The 27,191-nt window shown below is 38.4% G+C and overlaps 1 protein-coding gene across 2 annotated transcripts in view; it reads left to right on the forward strand.

The window, feature by feature from the left end:
- tax1bp1b (Tax1 (human T-cell leukemia virus type I) binding protein 1b) overlaps positions 1 to 27,191 on the forward strand; it is a 38,144-nt gene that overhangs the window by 2,090 nt on the left and 8,863 nt on the right. The window contains exons 2-13 of one of the 2 annotated variants that reach the window (XM_079445613.1): positions 1,100 to 1,296; positions 11,986 to 12,088; positions 12,582 to 12,772; positions 12,889 to 13,047; positions 13,743 to 13,891; positions 14,440 to 14,530; positions 21,732 to 21,917; positions 22,795 to 23,043; positions 23,296 to 23,451; positions 23,555 to 23,624; positions 23,716 to 23,831; positions 23,915 to 24,040. In XM_079445613.1, the coding sequence (XP_079301739.1) occupies positions 1,120 to 1,296; positions 11,986 to 12,088; positions 12,582 to 12,772; positions 12,889 to 13,047; positions 13,743 to 13,891; positions 14,440 to 14,530; positions 21,732 to 21,917; positions 22,795 to 23,043; positions 23,296 to 23,451; positions 23,555 to 23,624; positions 23,716 to 23,831; positions 23,915 to 24,040 (1,773 nt within the window). In that variant the 5' untranslated portion in view covers positions 1,100 to 1,119. Of the gene's footprint in view, positions 1 to 1,099; positions 1,297 to 11,985; positions 12,089 to 12,581; positions 12,773 to 12,888; positions 13,048 to 13,742; positions 13,892 to 14,439; positions 14,531 to 21,731; positions 21,918 to 22,794; positions 23,044 to 23,292; positions 23,452 to 23,554; positions 23,625 to 23,715; positions 23,832 to 23,914; positions 24,041 to 27,191 lie in introns of both variants that reach the window. The other variant, XM_079445612.1, reaches the window with a different exon arrangement.

The raw sequence follows: 27,191 nt of genomic DNA on the forward strand, positions 1-27,191 counted from the left end.
TATAGTTTTTTTAAAATATGTAATTTTAGGTAATTGTGCTTAAGGAACCTATTATTAAGCCCATTTGATTTACTTTGGACGAGATGGTAGGCATAAAATGAATAAATACTTAAATTACTTGTTTTATCTCAAATGCAAATTCATTTTCCTGATACTTTTTATTTGGAGTCAATCAAATGATTAGAGTAATCTCTTGCAGCTGTCGAAATCGCATCAAAACTTGAATTCATCAAAATTAATTAATATCAATTAACCTCTTAACTGTCACCGTTCCACCTGTGGGATGCTTGGCGCTATTTTTTTTATTTTTATTTTTCCCTTATCAAATATTTTAGTAATCATCATAAATTATGTATCATTTGAAAGCTTAAAACCTCAAAATTCATGCTGTGAAAACCACTTTGAAATCAGACATTGCGTTACTTTAAAATCTTTTGTCAGTCTCCTCCCCCTTAGTGGGCGGTGTCAAGTGTCATATTATACAATCAGTATTACGGTCTTTTAGATTCAAAACTTTTTATAATCTTGAGAATTTATAATCTATAAGATTGACAGAGAAATTTAGACATTTGTGACAGAAAAATACATAAAAAGAAATGAAATGGAGTTTGATGGCACCCGGTGGCTGTTTGTGGTATGACGCTCTAAATAAAATCTCACAGAAACCTCAATGTTTTTCATATCAACTTCAAATTTGAAACATAACTTATTTAGACATAAGGCTTTAATTTTATATAAATTTTAGAGTAAAACTTATGTAAAATATTTATTTTATATAAAATATAAAAAATTTAGTATTGTGTATTTTCTTAACAGTAAATGTAGACTAATATAACTTTGTACTTTCATATTTTAAAATAATTCCACTTCTGCAGTAATCTGCTTGATTGTCTTCTTTAAAAAAGAGTCCAACCTTATGTCTGTATTTCAAAGCATTGATGAAATGTAAGAGTTTAAGTTTGTATAGTGCACTTTCACGTATATGTTCAAAAATGGGGGGTGACAGTTAAACTAGTTCATAAATAAGTTGCCTTTCACAAAATATTTCCATGTGTCTCTTCTTTGTTTCACTTCTTATATGGGTCCTGTATTCCCACAGACGCAGCTGCTGATAGACAGATGGCTTTATTCCTGGAGGAGACAGCAGCAAGCAGCACCATGGAGACGTCCAATTTTGCCCATGTCATCTTCCAGAATGTGGGGAAAAGTTACCTTCCTCACGCAGCATTAGAGTGCCATTACACTCTCACACAGTTCATTAAACCACATCCCAAGGACTGGGTCGGCATATTCAAGGTGACAGTCATTTTGTCTCTCTTTTATGCCTTCTTGTTTCTGCCATGTTTTGCTCAATCCTTGGATATGAAGTGTCTACTAATAGAAGAATAGATAAGAGGTTGTAACTTGGCTTGGATTCTTCCGTTTCATCTCATCACCATTCCACCTTCAAACAAGTCAATTACATTTAAGATTTTATATAAACAAATATAATTAATTCTAGTAAATGTAACATTTTAGTATATTAAATCATAACTTAGTAATGAGTTCCAGAAACTTGAAATACCTTTAGCATGAAGGTGGATTGTATCAATATTTCTGTGTACCACACCTTCCTCAATAGACTTTAATCAAGTTAGACATATTGAATTTAAGACGGTTGAAAACGAGGCTGTGACTTACTGTATAAAGATACTAGATCATGTAATTTTTGCAACTTTCAAATCTGTTTTATGAGGTGTTTGTCAACAGAAAGACGTTTCATTGGCTAAACAGTTGGTATGGTGTTAAACAACTGCACAGCCTCATTTTCATTCCTGTCAAAAATGAAATATGGCACTTACCTGATTAATGTCCCACCCTGCCTATTCAACATTTTCATAAAAAAAATTGTATTTGTTGTTTTCATTTTTTTTGACCTATGTTATGTTGTCCTCTAATAAATAAAAATGCTTATATGACACCAAAATTTTAGATACCAGTTAAATTTTACAATTCTCTATTCCAACTTCAATACCACGGCAAAAACTATTAGCTTAACAATTATAAAGTTCAAACATTATTAAGTGAACAGTCTGTAATAAAATAAGAACAAAAAAACTAATTACAAGCAATAGCACAAAGAAATACAATAAAACAAAGATACAAATAAAACTTTGCTTTTCAGGTTTGTAGGTGTTTAGGTACATAAATTGAATAAACAAATGGAAAATAACATTGCATTGTATTCACTGTATAAATTAAATACGGATTAAAAATTGTTAAAGTTATTGGGTCAAGAGCAGTGAGTGTTGTCGATTGGTCAATTAGTCTCTGTCACTTTAAGACACAAAGTATGGATCCAATATAAGCTTAAACATCCCATTTCTTTCTCAGCTGTTTATGTTGACTGACTGAAGACATAATGGACCATTTTCAAGGATCATTTTGTATATATATTTGTCCGTTCAAATGCAAGAAGACATGAAAGGAAACTCAATTTGGTGTTCACATGTTATCAGAGACACAGCTTCCTGTGTGTGTGCTGTGCACACTGTAGAGTACTTTGAGTTATTTCTCGTCGTCTTTCGCTTGAATGCTTTAAAATCACTTGAATGTTCATATTCGTAAGGTGTATTTGTCTGTTCAAGGGAAAGGCATGAAGCGGAACTCATTTTTGTGTTTGCACGCATCTTTTTGCACTTGAATGGTTTAAAATCACATAAGTTTAAATTGGCAAAGCTTAAAAATGGGGATGAAGCGGTGGCTCGATTGAGCCAGTGACAAATCCGTCAACTGTCCCGTGCACCATTTGTGCTGGATCCCGGGCCATCGAGCCCTGACTAGTATGACCTGCTTTTGTGGTTTGGTCTACATTTTGTAAATGTTTTGGCACCCGAAGCCACCGTTTACTGTGGTGCTGTAAGTTGCTTAACAGATTACACCAAGGAAAGTTGTTTGGCAAATACAGGCTTGGTTCTCTGTTTTCTCTTTTTGATGTATGAACCGCAGTCTTGTTGTTTGCTTGATACCATTTTATTCTACTAAATCATATATAAGTTATTAAAGTGAAGTATTAGAAATCAAGTATTCCAGTCAACACAATGTTAACCTATTGAACTTTCAAGCCTCCTTTTTTTACGTCTGCTACCCTTTTCACGTGTTTCAGGACCATTTTATAGGAATCATGTGTGATGTTACTGCAATTTTAATGTCTTGATTCCATTTCCTATCTTCACTTTCCACAGTGTAGAAATTACAAGGCCCTGCTGTCATATTTGGCAGTGTGATGTTCAGGAAGTCGCCATTACTGATGCTTAACATAATGTTGGATTTACAGCTGGTCACTTAAATGCTTCCTGCTGTAAAAGATTTTCAGAACCAGATTTAGCTCTAGTCTTACTCAGAAAGACTGTTTTTTTTTGTAGGTATAATTTTAGAACACAACTGCTGCTGTTATATATAGTGTAACCCAAATGTCTGAGCTTGATGCATATTAGATGTCGGTTCCAAAGTAGGCTATATAGCCGGTCACTTCCTCGCAAGCCATTAAGATGATCACCTGCTGTGGTTTTTAAGGAAGATGTTTTTATGGAGAGCTAACTAGGAAATTAATCCCTTTTAATCCTGAAGGAAATGTGGTGCGACTCCCTGAACTGATGGGATATGTATGTCTTATTCATGTTATTCGGGAAAAACTGTGAATCATATCCAGGAAAATCTCAGTCACAACTGGTTCCTCTTCTAACAAGGTTTTCATCAAGTGAACATGAACATTTACCAGCGGCTTGTATAACAGAATGCAGTTTGAGTATTTGTAAAAGATCTTGGCAGTTTGCTTGGCAGAGAAAAAAAAAAGATATAAAATATTACGACCCGCTGGTAGTTTGAAAATTCCACTATGTTGGCACAAATCGGTGCGTCATGCTGGAGTGTAGTTGAACGCGAGTGTGGTCATGACTGTGTGCACGGTAATGAAATATGTGGGTTGGCAGGATAAGTGGGGTGTTTTGGCTCCATCTGCTTTCTGGAGTTCCCCAGCTACTGCTGGATGGGAGAACATAAAACAAACGGCATTTACAGCATTATGGATGTGGACTGTACCGCGAGAGGAAATAAAAGGAACATCTGACTGCTGTAGGTTAGTGGAGGGGGAGTTGAGTGTGGTCACTGTCAGGGTTTAGTGTCTGGGTTCGAGTCCGACCAGATCAAAGTGGCGTTTTAGAACTTTTTACTTTGCGTGTGATAGCGAGTCTGATGAAGCTGTTTTATGGCCTGCTGTCAGGAGGGCTTCTGCTTCTCAGCAGCTCTATCACATTCTGGCCAATGTTCTTGATTAGAAGGGACAAACCCCCCGTGAGAAACAGGTACAACTTTCAAATTCTTGGAAGGTAGATTAAAATCTCCATAGTCCACAGTCCATCTGATCCATATCAAATGGAAAGAGCTGGCTGAAATCACCAGTTCTGTTCTGATTGACTTTGAGATTGTGAAGTTCATGCAATTAAATCTTTCAAAGATACTTACAGTTTGGTTCAAGTAGTAAAAAAGACAAGATATACTTGAAGAAAGTGGTGTGGTGTTTTCAGAATTACATAGGTATTTAGGGTTTGTATATCAATATGAATATCCTGATTCAGTTCAATTCTGATTCACAACATGTAGATTTGATTCCAAAAATCTTATTTGATTACATTCCAAATAACTTCATCTGTAATGTCTGTTTTGCTTACATGTTGAACAAATATACAGGGAAACTGCCAACGTGGTGCATTACAAAAATATAAAATATTATACATTTTCACACAGCCATATATACATAAACTATATTGCCATATAAAGGGTTCTTCAGCCAGAATAAGCTGTAATATGTGGACCAAACTTTGTCAATAGTAAAATATCAGGGTTTAAAGGGACAGTTTGCCCAAAAATGAGGTCCTGACTCTCTCTGGTCATTAAAAATCCCATGACACTTCTCGTAAAGAGTAGGGGTGTAACCCCGGTGTCCTGGCCAAATTCCCTCTACTGGCCCTTGTCTATCATGGCTTCCTAATAATCCCCATACACTTGATTGGCTCAGTGACTCTCTCTCCTCTCCACCTGTAGCTGGTGTGTGGTGAGCGCATTCGCGCCGTTGTAGTATGGCTGCCGTCACATCATCCAAGTGGATGCTGCACACTGGTGGTGGTTGAGGAGAGACCCCCCCACATGTTTGTAAAGCGCTTTGGGTGTACAGCAATACACAATAAAGCGCTATATAAATGCATCATTCATTCATTCAAAATGAAAATTCTGTAATTTTCTCACCCTCTAGTTGCTTCAAATCTGTATACCCGTTTCTTTCTTCTGCTGAGCACAAAAGAAGATATTTTTTGCATTTTTTTATGCATTTTTCTGTCACAAATGTCTATAGATGTCAATGGCTACCATCAACTGTTTGGTTATCAACATCATCATTTGTGTTCAGCAGAAGAAAGAAATCCATAGGTTTGGAACGATATGAGGGTGAGTAAAGTTTTGGTGAACTATCCATTTAAAGGTGGGGTAACGTGGGATTTTTGGTAGCCAGTGTTGATATTTCAAATCACCAAAACAAACACGCCTGTACCCCAAAAGGGTCTCGCCCCTATTTTAATAGCTCTGCCCCACACATATGTACGCAACCCAGGCAACGATTAGTTCTGTGAAACAAAGCAAAACCAATGTTCGGCGTCCGATCGCAGGCCTTCCCGCTCCTCGAGTTCTCTCCAGCGCTGGAAAGCTGATCCGATATTTACATGGGTCTTACTACTTTGCCTTATCGTAACACCGTGTCTACACCGGACGCGAGTGGCTAGAACTCATTATAATTATATAACTCGTGCACTGAGCGCTCTCTCCTCTGCATCGTAGACACGCCCCTTACTGCTGATTGGCTACAAGTTTGTTTTGGTACTTGGCCCAACTCCGTTTACTAAAGCATTTTTTAGAGGCTTTGAGTTTACCTGGGAACTCAAATATATACATTATATATCTGAGAAAACATGCATTTCACAAATGCCCTATTCGCACGGGATTAGTATTACCTGGTGACCTCCAGTCATTTGTAATAATTGCCGAGGTTGTCTGTGATCTTAATCCCGTGCGAATCGGCCATGTCTGTAATTTGTAAAGTAAAAATTCCCCCGCAAATGACCTACCATATTTTGCGAACACCGAGGTCCTGTGATAATATTAGTCCCGTGCGAATCGGCATCTCTATGATTTGGCCAGCACTTGGCGGGTCGTATATAATTTTTCAAGGTTTTTGTTTCCTGTGCGCCTTTCTATCCATCTTTTGCAAAGAATGGAGCTGCGTTGGAGTGTTTGATATTATTTTGGGGGCGGTCATATCGCTACACCATACAATTTGCAGAAAGAGAAAGCTGAAAAGGTTTAATGTGTCACAAATAAAGTAAGCATAAAGCTTGACATATTATTTTAACCTGGTGAAATGTAAATGACACGTGGCACAAAACTATATTAGTTTAATTTTTTTTTTTTATCCATCTAATTTGACCATAGAACGGGACTCTCAAAGCCTTGACATCCGGGTATCCGGGATATAAATCAGTCATTTCGAGTAAAATCAGAGGCTTCGCTTATCCCGTGCGAATGCACCACACGAAATTCAGATGTGGGGGGGTAATTTCAAAATCACACATGGTTTTACTAATCCATGATAATACTAATTGTTAAACTTCCTCATTACATACATGAATGGCAGTTGGTCCTTGAGTACAACGGTTCAACATAATTTTACTTGATGTCCAATTGCAATCTTTATGTTCAGAATTACGATGGAACTTACAATGTTATGTAGTCTGACATGCCACTGGATCACAGTGTCTTCATATACCCTGAAGGGAAGGTGTGTTCTTCCAACAGAGTTGGCTGACTGACGTGCATTTGTCTGCACCCAGAGACACAGAATAACCTCTGGCAATGAAAGGCACATGATCATAAATCACAACATGGCTCTGTCTGTGTTGACAGACAAAAGGCAGCTGTGCCAAACACCAGAAAATTGCAAGACCTGTTCCATGAGTCACTTGCCTGGAGCGGTAGGTAGTCGCAAGGATATTATTGCCACCTAGTGTTCAGGAGATTAACTGATCACACCTGAACACCAACTTTATGAAAGGAAAGTCTTGGTACACTTCTTGGAATCAGGAAATCTTAATATAGTGTAAATGTGATGCAAACAATGGAGAACTCCAACTGCTTCCTCCTCTTAGTCACCATTATCTGAGCCATAGCATTGTTTGTTATGACATAAGATTATGTGTAAGGATGGTTTAAAGCCTTTGAAGGAGAAATGTGCTTAGCATCATTAAATTTGCTTTTTGCCTATTGTTTCTTGTTTGAGCAGGCATGCTGCCTGTGGCTCTCTTATGAAGTTGGAATGGTTACAGAGAGAATCTAGTTGAAAAACTTGTGAGCGTCATTTTGGATTGTCAGAACACGCCATCAGACTCACCCCGAACAAGGCGAACACTGGTTTATAATTATCCTGTCAGCGCAGTAGTTGTTCTCTGTACTGCAATCCTGATATATAGACTGGCTGTACCCTATGCTGCATGTAGTCGGGACAGACAGAATCATGGGCCAAGTCCGTGCGTCATTGTGAGTCAGGGAATTAGGTACTTTCTCACAAACACTGGGATGTCCTTTTGATCTCTGTAGAGTTTTATTCATTATATGCAGTTGTTCCAGAAAGTGTTTGTACACTTGTTTACATTTACTGCACTAAATATTGAACTGCATGTCCTCTATAAACAAATTAATTGATTTTATTTGATTTGATTTTATTTTACTGTCTTCCTCTTAGTGTATGTGGAAGAATTCACATAGACACTTTATAGCTTCAGATTTGCCAAAAGCTGCATCATATATTTATTTATTTAGCATTTTTTTTAGTTTAGAGGCATGTGAATAAAAGTAATATATTTTTATAATATAATTACCATTTTTCTTATACACTGCCAAAAATGTGGAAGATAGTAATTATACTAATTAGTCATTTTCTTGTGTCTTTTTTATTTTTAGTCTATATTTATTTGTGCATTGTCTATTCTTCTTAAATGCAGCTGGAGCTGCTCTCGTCCTGAAGGTTCTTGTGTTGTTTCTCATGCTATTTTCATTCTCATCCATCTTTTCTTCCTTTGGTTACCGTTCCCTCTGCAAACCTAAATGAGAGACACACAGGGGCTTAATTTTCGCCCTCTTTCACCCCAAACGTCTCTAATGAGTGGAGTTTGGTCCAGGCAGTAATGACGCTCCGTATGGGCCATGCCTTTAATGGCTTCCTGCTCTTTACAGCTTCAGCACCTCGGGCAACTTTCTTGTACAATCGGGGGATTTCTGCAACACTAATGTTATTGTGGACATAGAGGACAGCTGTATGGTTTGAGCAAACAAGCCACACAACTTTCTAATCCGACTGAGCTGTAGTGAGTTTACATTTTTTACTGCATGTGTCTGTGTGTTACTTCCAGGATGCGATCGAGTTCCCACATAGATGCCAATAGCAGGTACTAGGCTTCTGCTTTTGCATGTTCACAAACACAGTCAGCCTGATGTGAGTCTGATTTTGTTTGACAGTTTTATGACGGAGGGCTGAAATTATGGATGTATTTTCTGTACTCCCCCTCATCAACCATCAGTTAACAACACATAAAATTCATATAATTACATCTTGGTTTCCATTCTGAAGTATGTATAAAATTTTCACCTATTTCCTTCTTCCTGTTAAGGCTGAGTTGTAGCCGCGTTCCTTCAACCGAACATATTCACGAGGCTTTGGCGAGAAACACGTGGCAGACAGGCTGAGTTTCACTTGCTCCCGTAAAACGCAGCCGAGTTCATGTTTTTATGTTCTCATCTCAAAGGCTTTCTACTAGGCCTCATGGAGATGAGAAAAATGCACAATGTGCCAAAGAATTTTGCAACATGATGTGAATCAGGCATTGGTCAAGACCATGACAGCCTGACGAAGCATTTACAGTCTTCCTATTAGTGTATGTGGGAGAATTCACATAAACACTCAGTGACTTAATAGCTTCACGTTTGCCAAAAGCTGCGCCATTATGTCTTTATTATTTGTGTTTTGATTTTAGAGGCATGTGAATAAATTTTTTTATGTTATTATATATAATGTTACAATTTTATTATAGTTTTTTTTCCCCAAAAGTTTTTTTTGTTTTGTTTTTCATAAATATTTTAAATTGTATTTAAAAAGAAAACAATGATTTTAAATTGTAATTATATTTCACAATATTACTGTATTTTTCTTCTTTTCATTAAATAAATGCGGCCTTAGTGAGTATAAAATATTTTCAAAAACAAAAACAATAACAATAATTATTCCAAACATTTGACTTGTAGTGTGTGCATTGTGAAATTACAGATATGTTAAGTGTTTGTAGTGGTTATATATGTGGGATATTTATATATGTATTTGCCAGGTTATAAAAGTTCTAAACATTATAAAATGTATCTACTGTACATTTTATAAGCCTCATTCAGACTGTCAGCCCAAATCCGATTTTTGTGCAAATCCGATCATATTTAAATTGTCTGAATGGCAACGAACTACATGAAATCCGATTTGTGCAAATCCGTTTCGAGCTACATTCGTATGTGGTTTGGAAATCTATTCAAATCGCATTTCTGGAAATCCGATTTAAGCCCAAATTATACTTCTGCGTCGAGCCTACGCCGTAGCCTACGCAGAGACGCACAGCCCTGCGCCGTACCCTACGCCGTACCTGACGTGCACCTCTCCAAATATCTAACAGCACATCAAGTCTACACGGACCGCAAGCGCTGTGATTGGTCTGCTAGAACCCCTCCCTCCGTATGTACTTGAGTTTTGCGTTTATGAGCACTGCAATATAGTTTGTTACACCTTATTTATTTAAAATAAAACAAAGCAAAGAACAAGTGTCTTATTTATTATACTACATAGCATTATAGATCAGTAGTTGTCTGCGACAATGTTGATCTGCCGTGGTACACGTCCTTGTGGAGACTGAAAGAATGCATGTTCTCCTGTTCCGTTGTTGTCCCCTTTTTGTAGTTTTAAATAATGATTTAACGTAATGATTTGATATTTATTTGCCGCAGTCACGGCTATAATGCTTCTTCTTCGGCTTTTGCCGTGGTACTGCAGCGGGTTACACCAGCAACATGCCCGTGAACACTGAATACTAGCGGCCCGCATGTGTACTGCACGGATGACGACGCAGAAGTATAAATGAAAATCGACGCACAGCTTACGGCTTAGGTCCAAAGCAGAAGTATAAATTGGGCTTTAGGCCTCGTTTACACTGGAGGTCTTGATGCTCAATTCCGATTTGTTGCCTATATCCGATTTTTTTTTGGCTGTCTGTTTACACGTTCTTTCAGTTGTGACCCATGTCCGATTCATGGCATGGGCACTTGCCATACCATGCTAAACATCCTGCATGGGTTGTTGTCATTTAGCGCCTCCACACGTGCTTGCTTCTGAGAATAACGTGACCTGTGCTGACAAAACGAGTCGAGCAAATTTGAAAAATAATTTTTATCTTTGTTCACATTCTCCATTAAAAGACCTTCAAAATGATGTATGATTTTTTTGGAATCGGACAAAAAATCATTGCTACATCCGTTTAAAGTCGATATAGAGTCAGCCAGGTTGATTTTGAAAAAGATGAAAGTTTTCCTCCTGTTCTTTTCTTATTAATAATTAGGCTATCATATTAATAATCACAATATAGCTGATTTTTTTATTTTATCTTTCCTATTATAAAAAAGAACAGATGGAAAAAAAACATGTAGGAACAAATAAAGAAACAAATAATGCATTACCTTTATCATTTTACATCTAAACAAAAGTATTAATATAGCTTACGAAAAACAAATTATCAAATGTAAAAATCACTTCAGTGTGTTCATTACAAATAAATTGATTTTTAAAACTACAAAAGCAGTTAAATGAAGTGCTACGAGTGATTCCAGCTTCTTTTTTTTAAACGGTATAGATTTATAATAATTTAAACATCAAAAACCAGAAAAGTTCTTTTGAATGTTTGATTCTAATTGCTTGTCAGATGTTATAAGAGGATGACTACTCTTGCATAACTACACAGCTGTGAATTGTGGCAAATCTTGAAAGTGTTGCAGTTTCATGCCAATTTGCCAAATTATTTCAGTTATTTAAAAAGTGGCTTACATTCTACCACAACAAAAGAGCCACAGAAAACAAATGCACTAACCAAGCATTTAAATATGACAAACAATAGGATATAAATGTCAAACAACTTTATTTCCGAAATGACTGTTGACTCTCTCTCTCTCTCTCTCTCTCTCTCTCTCTCACACTCACACACACGTTGGTTTTTGTGGTTTATGGGGACTCTCCATAGGCGTAATGGTTTTTATACTGAACAAACTGTGTGCTATTGCCCTACACCAACCCTACACCTAAACTTAGCCCTCACAGGAGACTTTGTGCATGTTTATATAAAAAAAAAAAAAACACCATTTAGTATGTTTTTTAAACCTTTTGAATTACGGGGACATAGGCAGTGTCCTCATAAACCACCTTCATATTGTAATACCTCTGTCATACCCATGTCATTATACAAATTTGTGTCCTCATAAACCACATAAACATGCGCACACACACACACACACACACACACAATCATGCACAGGGGCTCTCATAGAACCTTTTTTGAAGCATTACCTCTCTGCTTAATGACTGAAACAGTTTCACTTTTGAGACATTACATTACTCATTACTCCAAAAATGGTGACATTCTCACCCTGATAGCTCGGGCTGTTTATAAGTAAGCAAGAAAGTACACAGAAGTGTTTTGGTAATGATACTGAAAAACAAGGTCTTGAAGATAAATTATTACTGCGGAGTGTTTTTTAACATATAAAAATGATCTGAGTTTTAAGTCAATTATACTAACCGTTTAAAACCTCTGTTTCTGACAGGTTGGCTGGAGCACCGCTCGTGACTACTACACGTTCCTGTGGTCACCTCTTCCAGACAACTACACAGAGGGAACCGCAGTCAACAGATCTGTGGTTTTCCAAGGTAAAATTACATTGTCAAAATGGGCTTTCATGCCAGCATTTCTTCAGTGAATGTCATGCCAGAGAGAAGGCCCCTCAAAGGTTTGTTTGTTGAGGTTTGTAATATGTAGTGACGGATGCAATAAAATAGGAGAAACTGAGGCCTCCTATTAGAGGGCTGAAGTGTTGATGGGCCAGTTTTACTGGAGTGGTTCAGGTCACATACTGGAATCTTTGTGAGGGATTACAGGGTTTTCATGGCATGAGTCCGGAATCCTCATGGCAATTAAGAAAATATACCATTAAATAAAATAACATGAGTCTGTCATAAAGCAGCGGTGGAACTGTAAAGTTATGTAAATAATAGACTTCAGGCTATGTTCATTAGCTGTTGTTCATTAGAGTCATTTGTTTTAAAACCTATGGGCAAGACAATTGAATTTGGTGTAAAACATTCCATGAACCACTCTAACGATAGGGTTGTTTTCTCTGCTTGATTCTGGGGTATTTTGCAGGTTACTACGTCCCAAATGACGATGGTGAATTCTACCAGTTTTGCTATGTCACACATAAGGGAGAGATCCGTGGGGCCAGCACTCCATTCCAGTTCCGCGCCAACAGCCCCACAGAGGAGGAACTCCTGACAATGGAGGATGAAGGTGGATCTGATATCCTGGTGGTCACCACCAAGGCTAGTTACCTGGAGGTGAGGGGATTTTGTTTTGTAACTACTGAACTCGAGATTTCTTGAACTATAGTTGAACTATATATTTCTTGTCAGTTTTCACATGCCAGGATTGTCACTTTTGGTTCTTTTTCTAGCAAAAGATGGAACAAATTCAACAGGAAAAGAAAGAGCTCTTGGAAAACATGGACCTACTTCAGAAAGAAAGGGATGAACTGATTGATGAGAAGAACAGACTACAGAAAGAATATGAGCAGGAGCGAGAGAGCAGCGTTCAGCTCAGGAAAGATGTGCAGGTGAGAGGACGGAGAGAAAAAATGGTTAAAAAGAGGAAAAGGAATTATTTTCCAGATTTTTGTTATTGTCCTGACTTGACCTCATAATATTGTACAAATAGAAATGTTTTTTCACATTTTATTGAATGGGTAAAAGACAGTATTTTGTCCTCTCAAATATGATGTGAATGGCAAAAAAAGTCTTAATGTTAACATCTAAGTTCACAGGCTGTCAGCACCCTCTAGTGAGAGTCTCTCTTTGGATTCTTTACATAAAAAATACATAAAATATAATAATAATTTACATCTTTACAGACATGACAATCAACATCATTGCCAATTGTTGCTTTTAAGTGGCAATTTTCATAAAGTATAAATGTATCGGCTCCGAGGCAGAGCTAGTTTAAAGATGAAAACAAACACACCCATTTCTGGCTGTTAATTTTATGACCACTCTTTTATACGTTTTTTTTATGTGCTGCTAAAATAATTCTAAAAATTCTGCACATGAAGTAGTACTGCAGAAGAGATTGGGGTGGGATTTGGAGACCTGCTTTCCCATTAGTAATGTTTGCATATTCTCCGAGACCACACTCAAGCATAACTCAAGAGCCAGTAGTCTATTCTGCAATAACTCCCATCATTTCTACAGCAGCTGGGATGACAACATGCTTATGACCAAGGGAATTTGCTCTTATCTATTTTTGTGTGCACAGGAGTTGCAGCTGTCTGCCCAGAGCTTGCAGGAGGAGAGAGAGGAGGTGAAAAGGAAAATGGAGGAGAGTACGGCACGACTGTTGCAGTTAGAGGACGATCTGATCGGAGTCACACAAAAAGGCCTGCAGAAGGAGACAGAACTAGACTGGTGCGATTTCCTACCATAATGAAGTAGCCACAAAGAGGCAATCAGAGAAAGCTACAGCAATCTCTTAGATTATTACAAACTAGGGTTGTCATGATACCAACATTTGCATAATCAATTCCCGTTAAATTTCGTTGTTCTCAATTCCAGTACCACAGATAAAACAATATGCTATTGGTCCACAGTTTCCGTTTTATATATAAATATACATTTTTTTCTTTTTTTTTTTCTTTTTAATGGCATGTAGCCTTAAAGTATTTTACAATAAAGTTTTATTTTCCAAGTAAACAATCAGTACTAGTGATACTGCAGAAAAACTGATGTTTAGTTACTGACAATTTTGTACTTTGGTATCGAAGTACCAGGACATCCCTATAACGAACCATGTTATTGTTTTACATATCTTTAGATAGGATCAGGAGATGTCATATTTGTTACATTAATATTTTTAGGAGATTCACTTTGAGAACTTTGACAAGAAAAGTTTTTTAACATGTTCTAGATATGTTCCTTGTGTGGCTGAATGATTGATAATGGCTCTGATTTGACAGCCTGAAGGATCGAGTGAAGAAGTTAACCCTGGAGAAAGAGGCTCTTGAATGTCAGCTGAAGAATGAGAAAGATGAGAAGGAGCTTTATAAGGTAATGCCACTCACTCACTACCTCACACACGTCCCTGTTGGTTACCCAAATGCAAGAACACTGTGCCCTCACAGTATATGCTGTTTATGCCAGGGGTGTAAAGTACCTGAAAAATTTCACTTCATTACTGTACATAATAAATATTTTGAGAAATTACTTCACTACTATTGAAACTAAATATTTTTACAGTTTACATTGCCAAAGAATAGAAAAATACAGCTTTTTCCTTCATTTTCCACTTTATTTAGGCCTTCAAAGTACATATTTCATTGGTCATTGTGATGCAGATCTTTGTAATAAATGATCTTAATAATAAATGCACTTTTATAACTTCAGTTTTACAGAGCTAATGAGATAAATTGCTGTCCTGTGAGGTTTTTCTTTTGTTTAACTTTTGTTTTTCAATGTGAAATCTGTCATTGTTTTTTTTTTCAAGGCATTCCTTCAGTTACCAAAACATAATTTTTTGATTTTAAAGTAATGCATTTTATTTATAAAATACAACCATTGACACAAGTGTAACTGGTCTGTGACATACGACTACATGCAACTGTCAAACAACTATACAACCAGATTCTCTGCCATATATTTTTTATTTATTTTATATACAGTGCCCTCCAAAAGTATTGGAACAGTAAAGACAAATTTGCTCTGTTGGCTGTGGAGTCAAAGATTTACAAATATGATTAAAAGATGAATATGAGACAAAACTACAGAATGTCACATTTTATTATTGGGTGATTCAAGGTGATTCGTGGGAAGTCGTGGCCTAATGGTTAGAGAGTCGGACTTGTAATCCGAAGGTTGCGGGTTCGAGTCTCCGGCCGGCAGGAATTGTAGGTGGGGGGAGTGAATGTCCAGCGCTCTCTCCACCCTCAATACCATGACTGAGGTGCCCTTGAGCAAGGCACCGAACCCCCAACTGCTCCCCGGGCGCCGCAGCATAAAATGGCTGCCCACTCCACTGTGTGTTCACGGTGTGTGTGTGTTCACGGTGTGTGTGTGTTCACTGATGTGTGTGTGTTCACGGTGTGTGTGTGTTCACTGATGTGTGTGTGTTCACTGCTGTGTGTGTGCATGTTGAATGGGTTAAATGCAGAGCACGAATTCCGAGTATGGGTCACCATACTTGGCTGAATGTCACTTCACTTCAACACACAGATGTTTTATCAGCTAAGAAGTTCAGCACTTTTAGAGTTTCATCCCCCTCTCTGATGTGAGCATAAGTATTGAGACAGTTGCCTCACAGGTCTTTCTAAGTGATCAGCTGTGTCCATTAATTCTTCAGATATTAAAAGCAGGGAATGTGCCGTATCAGTTATATCCATTACTTCTGCATTCTGAATCTTGCATTCGATGATGACACACACAAACCAGGATGAAGATGAGGGAGCTGACTTTGAGAGAAAAGCAAGCAAATTGGATGCTAAAGAAAAGAGGAAGTAAATTAGAGCTATAGCAAAAACAAAGGGCATGGAGAAATCAAGAGTTTGGAAACCAGTGACCACCAACAACTACCTGATCGGCTGAGAAAACAACAGTAGTTGATGACAGACGAATCTTAAAAGCTGTGAAAATGAACTTTAAAAGACGTGTCTGTAAAATCACCAACAACTTCCAGAAAGCTGGGGTGATGCTCTGACAATCTACTGTCCTCAGGAGACTTTGACACAGAATTACAGATGCTACACAGCAAGATACAAACCTCTAACTAGCACCAAAAATAGAAAGGCAAGATTAGAGTTTGCAAAAAAGCACAAAGGTGAGGCAGAAGAGTTTTGGAACTGTGTTTATGGACCGATGAGACAAAGATGAACCTTTATCTAAGTGAAGGGAAAGCAAAAATGTGGCGAAAAAAAGGGAACTGCAGTGATCCCAAGCATACAGCCTCATCTGTAAAGCATGGTGGAGGTGGTGTCATGGCATGGGCATGTATGGCTGTCTCTGGAACAGGCCCTCTCAACTTTACTGATGACTTAATGTATGATGACAGTAGCAGAATGAATTTGGGAGGGTACAAAACCATCTTGCCTACCAATATTCAAGAAAATGCCACCAGATTCATCGGGAAGTGCTTCATATTGCATCAGGACAATGACCCAAAACACCCTGCCAGTTCAGTCAAGGAATTTATAAGGGAAAAGAAATGATTAGATCCGATTGAACATGAATTTCACCAGCTGAAGAGGAGAGTAAAGGCAGAAACTCCCCAAAACAAGTAACAATTGGAATTGGCTGCATTAAAGGCTGGGAAAAGTATTTCAAAGGATGAGACCAAGAGTCTGCTGATGTCTATGGGTCACAGACTCACTGCTGTGATTGTGCGCAAGGGATCTGCAACTAAATAATAGCTTTTAATCTTTTATATCTGCCTTATGTTCAACTGTCCCAATAATTATGCTCATATCAATGAGTGGGATGAACTCTAAAAGTGCTGTTCTTTTTATTTGGTAGAACATGTATGTGTTGAAACGGCTAATAATAAAATGTGACATTTTCTGTAGTTTTGTATCATATTCATCTTTTAATCATATTTAATCAAATTAATCATCTTTTAATCAAATGTCTTGACTTCACAGCCAACAGAGCAATTTTGTCTTTACTGTTCCAATACTTATGGAGGGCACTGTATATATTTAGTTTTTTTTTTTTAAATTGATTATTTTTTTTTTTAGATTGAAATATGAGTTAATTTGCAAAAAACTGATAACTCCTATTTTTATTGAATTTTTTCATAAATCATTGCGCATTCCAAGTAAAATCAATCAAACTGCAGTTGGGTTGTTTTGATTAAGTAATAATAACTTAAACCAATACAGGTAATTTACAAAATTAAAGTTCATTGAAGGTATGTTTTTTTTACGTATTAAAAGTTTGTTTTATAGCATAAGCAGATAACTCCACATTTCATGTTTTACATTTTAGTTTAAAAACACACTCGTTTAATCTTTGTAATCTCCTCAGATGACAATGTAGATGCCTGACAAACGTTGTTGTTGTGATTATAAACTGTATGGATGTGATTACATGCAATACACGGAGCTTTTTCCTCACCAATTTAACGTGAAAACGCTTCAGCTTTTATTTTCCTTTTTCGCCCTGAAGAAGATATCACAGGTTCATCGAAATTATCCATTAGGGCTGTGTATTGGGCTGTAAGCAAGGCGATATATTTGGATATTTCTTATTTTAGTAATATACATTTATATTTTGGGTATATTTTTAGGAAAGCTGTCATTAAGAACACGCTGCCATATGCAAACTTTAGCAAAAATAAATAAATAAAAATAGTTTAACCAGTACACTGCAGAACACACAGATCTGCATTTGCAATAATCAGTCCCTGTAACATTCAACATTATTGAACCACTTTTTGTGCAGTATGAGTAAAGTAGGAAAAATTCAAGTGCTTGCAGGATTCTTTAGTTAAATGTACACTCCCCTCCAAAAGTATTGGGACAGTGAGGCCAATTCCTTTATTTTTGCTGTAGACTGAAAACATTTGGATTTGACATCAAAAGATGAATATCAGACAAGAGATTTACATGCCGGCTTTTATTTCCAGGTATTTACATCTGGATCTGACACACAACTTGGAAGATATCACCTTTTGTTTGAACCCACCCATTTTTCATGTGAGCAAAAGTATTGGAACATGTGACTGGCAGATATATTTTGTTGCCCAGGTGTGTCCTATAACAATGATTATTCAAACAGTAATTAGCACTGAATGTCTACGCTCAGTTTCAGATTTGGGTTTTGCCTGTTCAAACTGCGTTTATAGTTAAGAGGTGTAACCAACATAAAAACCAGAGAGCTGTCTATGGGTGAAAAACAAGCAATTGTGAAGCTGAGAGAAGAAGAAAAATCAATCAGAGCCATTGCACACACATTGGCCATAGCCATTTCAACCATTTGGAATGTCCTGAAGAAGAAAGAAGCCACTGGTGTACTAAGTAACAGACATCGAACAGGTAGACCAAGGAAAACATTTGATGACAGAAACATTGTGAGAGCTGTCAGGAAAGACCCTAAAACAACTAAGTAAGATCAGCAACAACCTCCAGAGGGCAGGAGTGAAGGTATCACAATCTACTGTTCGAAGAAGACTTCATGATCACAAGTACAGAGGCTACACTAGAAGATGCAAACCACTCATTAGCAAGAAGAATAGGACGGCCAGGCTGGAATACAGAGATGAGCCTCAAAAATTCTGGGACATAGTTTTATGGACTGATGAGAAAAATATTAACCTTTACCAAAGTGACGGAAAGGCTAAAGTTTGGAGAAAGAAAGGATCTGCTCATGATCCCAAACATACAAGCTCATCTGTGAAACACAGTGGAGGTAATGTCATGGTTTGGGCTTGCATGGCTTCTTCTGAGATGGGCTCATTAATCTTCATTGATGATGTAACACATGATGGCAGCAGCCAAATGAACTCCGAAGTCTACAGAAACATTTTGTCTGCCAATTTAAAGAAAGATGCAACCAAACTTATTGGGAGATCCTGCATCATGCAGCAAGATAATGAAGTGAAGTGAAGTGAAGTGACATTCAGCCAAGTATGGTGACCCATACTCGGAATTCGTGCTCTGCATTTAACCCATCCAACGTGCACACACACAGCAGTGAACACACACACACCGTGAACATACACCCGGAGCAGTGGGCAGCCATTTTATGCTGCAGCGCCCGGGGAGCAGTTGGGGGATCGGTGCCTTGCTCAAGGGCACCTCAGTCGTGGTATTGAGGGTGGCGAGAGCACTGGACATTCACTCCCCCCACCTACAATTCCTGCCGGCCGGAGACTCGTCCGCAACCTTTGGATTACAAGTCCGACGCTCTAACCATTAGGCCACGACTTCCCACAATGACCCAAAACACACTGCCAAAACAACAAAGGAGTACATCGGGGCAAGAAGTGGAAGGTTTTAGACTGGCCAAGTCAATCTCCAGACTTAAACCCTATAGAGCATGCCTTTTAGAGAAGACTGAAGGGTATAACCCCCCCCCAAAAAAACAAACAACAACTGAAAGAGGCTGCGCTGAAAGCCTGGAAAAGCATCACAAAAGAAGAATGCAAAAGTTTGGTGATGTCAATGGGTCACAGGCTTGATGCAGTTATTGAAAGCAAAAGATTTGCAACTAAATATTAAGTCTTTTTCACTTTAATCTGTGTTAATTCTATCGGTTCCAATACTTTTGCTCACATGAAAAATGGGTGGGTTCAAACAAAAGGTGATCTCTTTTAAATTGTGTGTCCGATCCAGATGTAAATACCTGGAAAAAAAAGCCGGCATGTAAATCTCTTGTCTGTTATTCATCTTTTGATGTCAAAACCAAATGTTTTCAGTCTACAGCAAAAATAAAGAAATTGGCCTCACTGTCCCAATAATTTTGGAAGGGAGTGTATATGTATAAAATGTATTTTATAAAAAGACCATATATATTTTTAGACCCTACTTTAAAGGTTCACAGTTTAAGTTTACAATTGTGACCTACAATCTCATAACATTTTGATCTGAACAAAAAATTACATCTGCTTAATATCAATGAAAAATAAAGTGCTTGCAGGATTCCTAAAGAAAACAAAACTGTAAAACAATAAAATAAATACAGATGTTGAACATTCTCAGAACTTTTCAACTTGGATTTCACAGGGTTTTCAGTTTGTATTTATTTTCCATGTGGAATCGCCGAGACCGCGACGTGAGCACCGCCCCAACTGCACAAAACGCACCCAAACATGAGAGAAAGCTGTAGCCGTGCAGCGACACTACCGCCCGCCGCGCCCCACGCGAAGGCTTTTCACACAGGACGCGGCATGCTGCAGAACCAAGGTTGCGCTCGCGCCGCGGTTCCGGGCAGACATTACCACAATAGCTCAAATGACGCCACACTTCAGCTTTGTACACCGAAATGGGAACTGGAACAATTCTTTCATCCTCCATTACTGGCAGCGAACTATATTAACGCTAACATTAATGGCGTGCCTTGATGCTAGTTTTTCCTGTCACTGTTTAAGTTCAGAGATAAAGACTGCTATTTAGGCGTTCGGGATATGAACTCAAAATGAAACAACTGCCATGAATCTTGTATGATTTTTTTTTTTTAAATACCGATATTCCGTTTTTGAGAATCGATACAGTATCGGCAAACAAAATATCGTGATATTCACGTGTATCGATTTTCTTACACCCCTATTATCCATCCTTGATCACTTTTACTCAGCTTTGACAAAACTCCTCTCAGCTAGCATGTCTTTTCAAAGTGAAAGTAGCCTTGTCACCTGACCTGAATACAGCGTGCTGATTCGCTAAAATCGGCTTCTGTTCAAAAACAACAAGGGTGCTTGTCGGCTTCTGAAGTAAAACATGAACTCGCATGCCTTGAAATTGGACAATACCGTCTTTTTTGACAAAACGTGTTTAGGGTTCAGATCGCGCTATATGTGGAGAATAATACATGGCAATCAGCTCATTTTTTTTTTTAAAGTGGTGTTCTTCATATATTTTATAGCTTTACACAAAAGCTAAGAAAAATAACTTTTTTTGCATTTTGAATATGTAAATGTAGAAATGTATGTATCCTTACTCTGTATCTTTTGGTTTAATACATGCCCATTCCACAGTATAATTTCTTAGTATTTTTATGTCTCTCTTTATCCCTTACCTATTTAATTTACCTAAAACCAACAAACAGACTTTTTTTAAATTGTTGATTTGAAAACGCTTATGCATTTATCCACGGAGAAGTGTAATACAGACCCTCATTCTTTTCCTAATTACTCTGGTTTGCACTGTGTAATTCTCACTCTCCATCACTCACTTTGTCTCACCCTCCATCCATACTTTCTTGTGGCGGGCACAGGAACTGGGCGTTAACCACGGAAACACAGCCGGCCCTCACTTCACAGCAGCTGCCTGAGGCAGAGAAAGAGAAGGGTGGGGGTGGAGCAGAGTTGCTGCTCTCTTACTGTTGCGTTATAATTAGGTTTAGCTTGCATACTTCCTCACCATGTGGAAATACACCTCAGTTTAGAGATTGTGTGGATAATTGGGGGCTCGTCCGGGATCTGGACTGGCTTTGGTACACTGCTAGTTTTATGTGCCATGGGCCCAGGTTATTACTCAGCAGATGTGCAAAGAGAAAGTCAAACAATCTATTTGAATCAAGTGTGTGTGTGTGTTTGGCACAGATTCACCTGAAGAACCGGGAGCTTGAGAACACTAAGCTGAGTGTGGAGCTGCAGATGCTGAAGTCTGTGGATGTGAATAAGGAGAACACCATTGCTCAGCTGAAGGAGGAGCTCACTAGAGTCAAATCCTGCCTGGATGAGAAAGAAAAACAGCACCGCCAACTACTGGCCAACAGTTCACCTTCGGTACACACACACACACAAAAGCTTCTGCTTAACCTATATTTCATATAGAGTGCTGCAGGAATGAATCCTAAAACCCAGAAATTAGTTACCATTTTAATAGGTTCTTGATCAAATGCCTAAAATAAGGTCTGTGGTTAAAAAAACCTCAAGATATTTTCTGACTGCATTCTATGACATAAAATACATCAGTAAATCCCAGTCTGTTATGTTTTAAAGCTTTGACTTGTATATTGGATATAGGCGATTGCTAATTGGCTAAATAAGACTACAGAGGTTTTTTGGGACATTAAACGCCAACACACCAAACAGGAAAACTCATATACTCACTAGTCCTCTTTTAAAGCCTTGCTGTGTTTATACTCGCACTCTTGCAAACTATTCAACCTCAGACTTTCCAACTTGTCAATTTTAAATAAAGACTGAAAGAGCTGTCGGAAACTAGTGGTGGTGATGTTGAATTCGTCCATGGAGTTGTTTGCTTACAGCTTAACTTTAGTTTTGCTTCTGACAATTGTATTTAGACTTAAACGTTCATCAATTCATCAAACAATTTGTGTTAATTTGTGATGATTATCTTCATGAATCATCCCAACACCACTCTATATTGGGATATTGCTCATTTAAAAGCAATGTTATGGTCAAAGCTGTGGGCTTGTGGTTAAGACATGGTCCTTGATCCCATTTTCCCCTCTTGATAATTTCCTTTACGTATATGTATCAATAAAAGTGGCAAAAAGGCCAGCTTTCAGAAAACACATCAGCATGAGCAGTTGAAGCTGTATTTTTCACTGTTTGGTTCATTCGCAATAGATATATGACAATACATTCATATTTGTGAATGTTTGTGTTCTCATGAGTGTTATTTTTTGTTTGTCAGGGGGAAAGTAAGGCTCTTAGGGAGCAGCTCAGGCAGAAAGAGGAGCAGTTGCAGGCAACCCAGCAGCAGGCAAATATGCTAAAAGCTGAGCTACGTGACTCCTCCAACGCTCGTGACAGAAGCATGGCCGACCTATACCGGATCCGCCTGGAGGCCGAGTCATTAAAAAAGGGACAGATGGAAGCCCGGGCTGAGTGTAGCCGCCTGGAAAAGCAGCTGGAGATGAAAAACTCAACCCAGCAGGAGGCGGTAAAGAGATGTCCACCTGTATGACTTAGTATGAAAAAACTGACCAGGCCACAATTACACTTAATGCCTGAATCCAGTATGCCTTAGTCAAGAAAGCCCATTGTGTTCTGGAATAAGTCTGGTCTATTACCCAGATTGCATACTCCGTTTACGTCTTATAACTATGTAACTAAAGAATCTTATGAACTGTTCTCTTTTCCATTGTTTAACTGCAGACCATTCTAACTAACTAATCTCTCTTTCCCTCAGCAGTGTAAGGAGTCAGAAGTGTTAGCTGTTGGCGAACTGCAGAGAGAAGTTGAAGATTTACGGCTTAGGCTGCAGATGGCTGCTGAACACTATAAAGACAAATATAAGGAATGCCAGAAGCTCGAGAAACAAGTGGTCAAGCTCACTGAACAGCAAGGAGTGAGTAAACCTTCAAGTTATATAGCTATACCACCTACAGAATCTTGTGTTTTGAGTTTTTAGCTGTTGGCTAGTCTCAGCCAACCCTTGTGTTTTATCTCAGGTGAAGAGAAGTCCAGGGTCTGAACCAGCAGCTGGTCCTTTATCTGCCAGTCCAGAGGCATCTGCTCCAGGTAAGTTTATACTAATCTATGCAAACTTCAACTTCCAATTGTTTTAAGACATTGTATGGACATGTTTTTGTGTTCTCTGGACTGCTAACAGGAAGCCCAGGTACTTCAGATGCTGTGCTAGATGCCATCATTAAGGGCAAGCTGAAAAGTGCAAGCAAGGAGCCAGAAAAAAATGACAAATACAGAAAATGCAAACAGATGCTTAATGTGAGTACTTACCTTTTTCTTTTCTCTCTCTGACACACTGAATCTGTTTGATATACTAAAGTACTAAGCATATTCCCCCGCAGGAGGAGCGAGAGCGTTGCAGTATGATAAACGATGAGCTCACAAAGATGGAGGTGAAGCTAAGGGAGCAGATGAAAACCAATGAGGGCCTGCGAATGCAGCTGGCTGCTGAGGAGGATCGCTACAAGGTCAGCGTCACCTACTGGTCCAGAGTTTAAACTAAATCTTAATCTGTACGGAACTAGAAGACATACTACGCTATACAAAAAATAATATAGATAACTTTAAGAGGGGCAGCGTGAAATGAGTCACAAAATAAAAGACAGATGACAACCTGGTGACCACTAAAATTCATTTACCATTCTTGGGTGAATTTTCATGGGTCAAATCCAGTCATTTCAATAGGAATCCATGCATTCAGGAATTTCATTTAAGAGCGAAAGGTTTCCCCATGCAGATTTTGCAACGGGTTGGAGTTGGTCATGTGGATTCACTGCTTAGTTTGAAAGCGACTTCTGTGTGAGTGGTTCTTCATACATAACTATACTATTGACAATATACCATGAGCTTTTTGCCTCATAAAATTTTGCTGTTTGTTCCAACTTCTGTCTACACCTTAAGGCCGGGACACACCAAGCCGACAGTCGAGCGACAGTCGGGCTAGTTTGCTTGGTGTGTTCCACTCGTCGGCTTTCGTCGGGCTTACGTCGGCGGCAGTTTGCCCGATTCAATATGTTAAATCGGTGTCGGGGCAGTCGGCGAGAGGGAGAACTCTGATTGGATATTCAGTTTAGCAAACGAGTCAGTGCCCGAGAATTACAGCGAAAGTGATGAAAATGAGCACGTAAATGAACGCGGTACAGACAGAAGGCTGTTTAAATGTTACGTGATCTTTCCCAATCATTCTAATATGCAAATGTTTTTATAACAACATGAATGCTTAAAATGATTAAAGTTATCAACATTACTAATATTCAAAATGGTAAGCAAGCGTGGATTTGTTTGTTTCGTTTATCTGCGTCGTCGTCTGTAGTCTGTGCGGTGTGTTCGAGCACAGCTTTTTGGTCCGACGCTGCCGACGCGAGGCAACAACACCGTCGGCTTTCGTCGCCGCTAGTTCTTTGAAGTCGGCTTGGTGTGTCCTGGCCTTTAAAGGAGTAGTTTACTTCCAGATTGAAAATTTCCTGATAATTTACTCACCCCCATGTCATCCAAGATGTTCATGTCTTTCTTTCTTCAGTCGCAAAGAAAATTTTTCTTTTTTTGAGGAAAATATTCAAGTAATTTTCTCCATATAATGGACTTCAATAGTAGCCAATAGGTGGAAGGTCAAAATTGCAGTTTCAATGCAGCTTCAAAGGGCTCTACACAATCCAAGCCGAGGAATAAGGGTCTTATCTAGCCAAAAAGATTGTTCATTTTGTAAAAAAAAGAAAAAGGTGTACACTTTTTAACCACAAATGCTCATCTTGCACTAGCTCTGCAATCTGTCTTCACACATTGCATATTCATGTTGGAAAAGTCACACAGGTTAGTCCTTTGTCTGTGTACTTCGGTTCAAAATGGAAGGGTGGGGCGAAAACTCCAACTTCAAAATCGTCCGATATCATTGTTTTGCCTTTTTTTTTTTTTTTTAAAGGGTGTTCGACTCTCTGCATGTTCGTTTTGTTAACACTGGGTCGGTACTTCCTCCTACATCACACGAGCGTGATTACGTAATGCATGAGGTCGAGCTAGTGCAAGACGAGCATTTGTGGTTAAAAAGTATATAAATGTTTTTTTGTTTTTAGAAAATGACCAATTGTTTTTCTAGATAAGACCCTTATTCTTCAGCTGGGATCATGTAGAGCTTTGAAGCTGCATTGAAACTGCAGTTTGGACCTTCAACCCGTTGATCCCCACTGAAGTCTACTATATGGAGGAAAATCCTGGAATGTTTCCTGGAAGTGAATTACACCTTTAAGACTGCTTCATTTTTATAGATATTATAATATAGCTAGCTTTAAAGTAAAAATAAAATTAAAATGTCATGCTTTACTTTACATCAATCAATCAATCAATTTCAGATTCTGTTTATGTACCCTAAAAGTTTCAGTCCAATTTACATGTTTGTTTACATGTGCATTACATGCAAACAAAACTTCTGAACAAAACTTGCGCATGCACAGTTCCCAGCAGTGTTTAAAACTGGAGAAAGTGAACATGACACTAACGCGAAAATGTCACCAAATCTACAGTAGAGTATAATTGGCATTTTTGCCTTGACGTCATATCTAAGACGAAAGCTAACGTGTATATATATATATATATATGAAGTTTTTTTTTTTTTTATCGAATATTTAGTAAATATTATCTTCCACTGAACCGCTCGTAACATGTGAGATCTAAATAAACATTTGTATGATGCAAAACATATGGAATCTGACAACATGCACGGTCATGTAAATGCGTTAAACCATTTTCCTTTATCGGTGTAGAGCATAAACCTATCGACAGGGCTAGATATTTGCAAATTATCCTGATTTTGCCCAATGCATAAATGCCTTAACCTGCGTTCCATCAGTTCATCGAAGTGCATGTCTAGCATTGACAGGAAAGCATCCTTACGGCAGATTATTGGGGATTTAAATCCAGCCACAGTGAGTGTTTCATGGTAGGGGAGGAGGAAATATATCAAAAAGTCTGACTCTTTCTTGACCCAAGAAAAATATGTTCTCATCTCGTGCAGCCATTCAGGACAAACGGTATGTGAGTGAATGAGTTTCCCGCTGACAACTCGTAACAAATGGAATACTGGAATAATGGAATATTGATAAAGTCTTGTAAACACTGTTTACTTGTATTGTAAACCGGTAAAACGGAGGTTGCATTCATTTTTACCTCATAATATCAAAGAGTAGTTTCTTTTTATTGTAGCATCTGGGACTCAACAAAGGGAAGCTGTGCTGTTTTGTTTTTTTTCTTCTTTGGTATGTTTTGAACAATATGACTCAGATCAGAGGGAAATGTGATCACAGATAAGCAGACCTTCAGATGTTCTGATAAGAGATCCACAACAACCTTAGAACCATTTTCTCCTCCACACAGTTTATGGCTGCTCTGAGTCAAGCCCGATATCATTGCATTAGCACAAATACACTGACAGTGCTGGTTTATGAGCGTGTCACTGAGGAGCCTGACTTTTACTGCTGTTTACATGAGACCGTGGAGGAAGGACAGTTGGGAGTCCTGGGATCAAGGCAGGATAATGTATCTGCTGGCTGCCTCCCTACACAGCAGGAGACAGAGCGAGGGACTCAGTTCTGTTTAAGTAGTGAGGTCATGTGCAGATCAGTGGTA

This window comes from Barbus barbus (genome assembly GCF_936440315.1).
Source record: "Barbus barbus genome assembly, chromosome: 21".
NCBI classification, from domain to species: domain Eukaryota; kingdom Metazoa; phylum Chordata; class Actinopteri; order Cypriniformes; family Cyprinidae; genus Barbus; species Barbus barbus.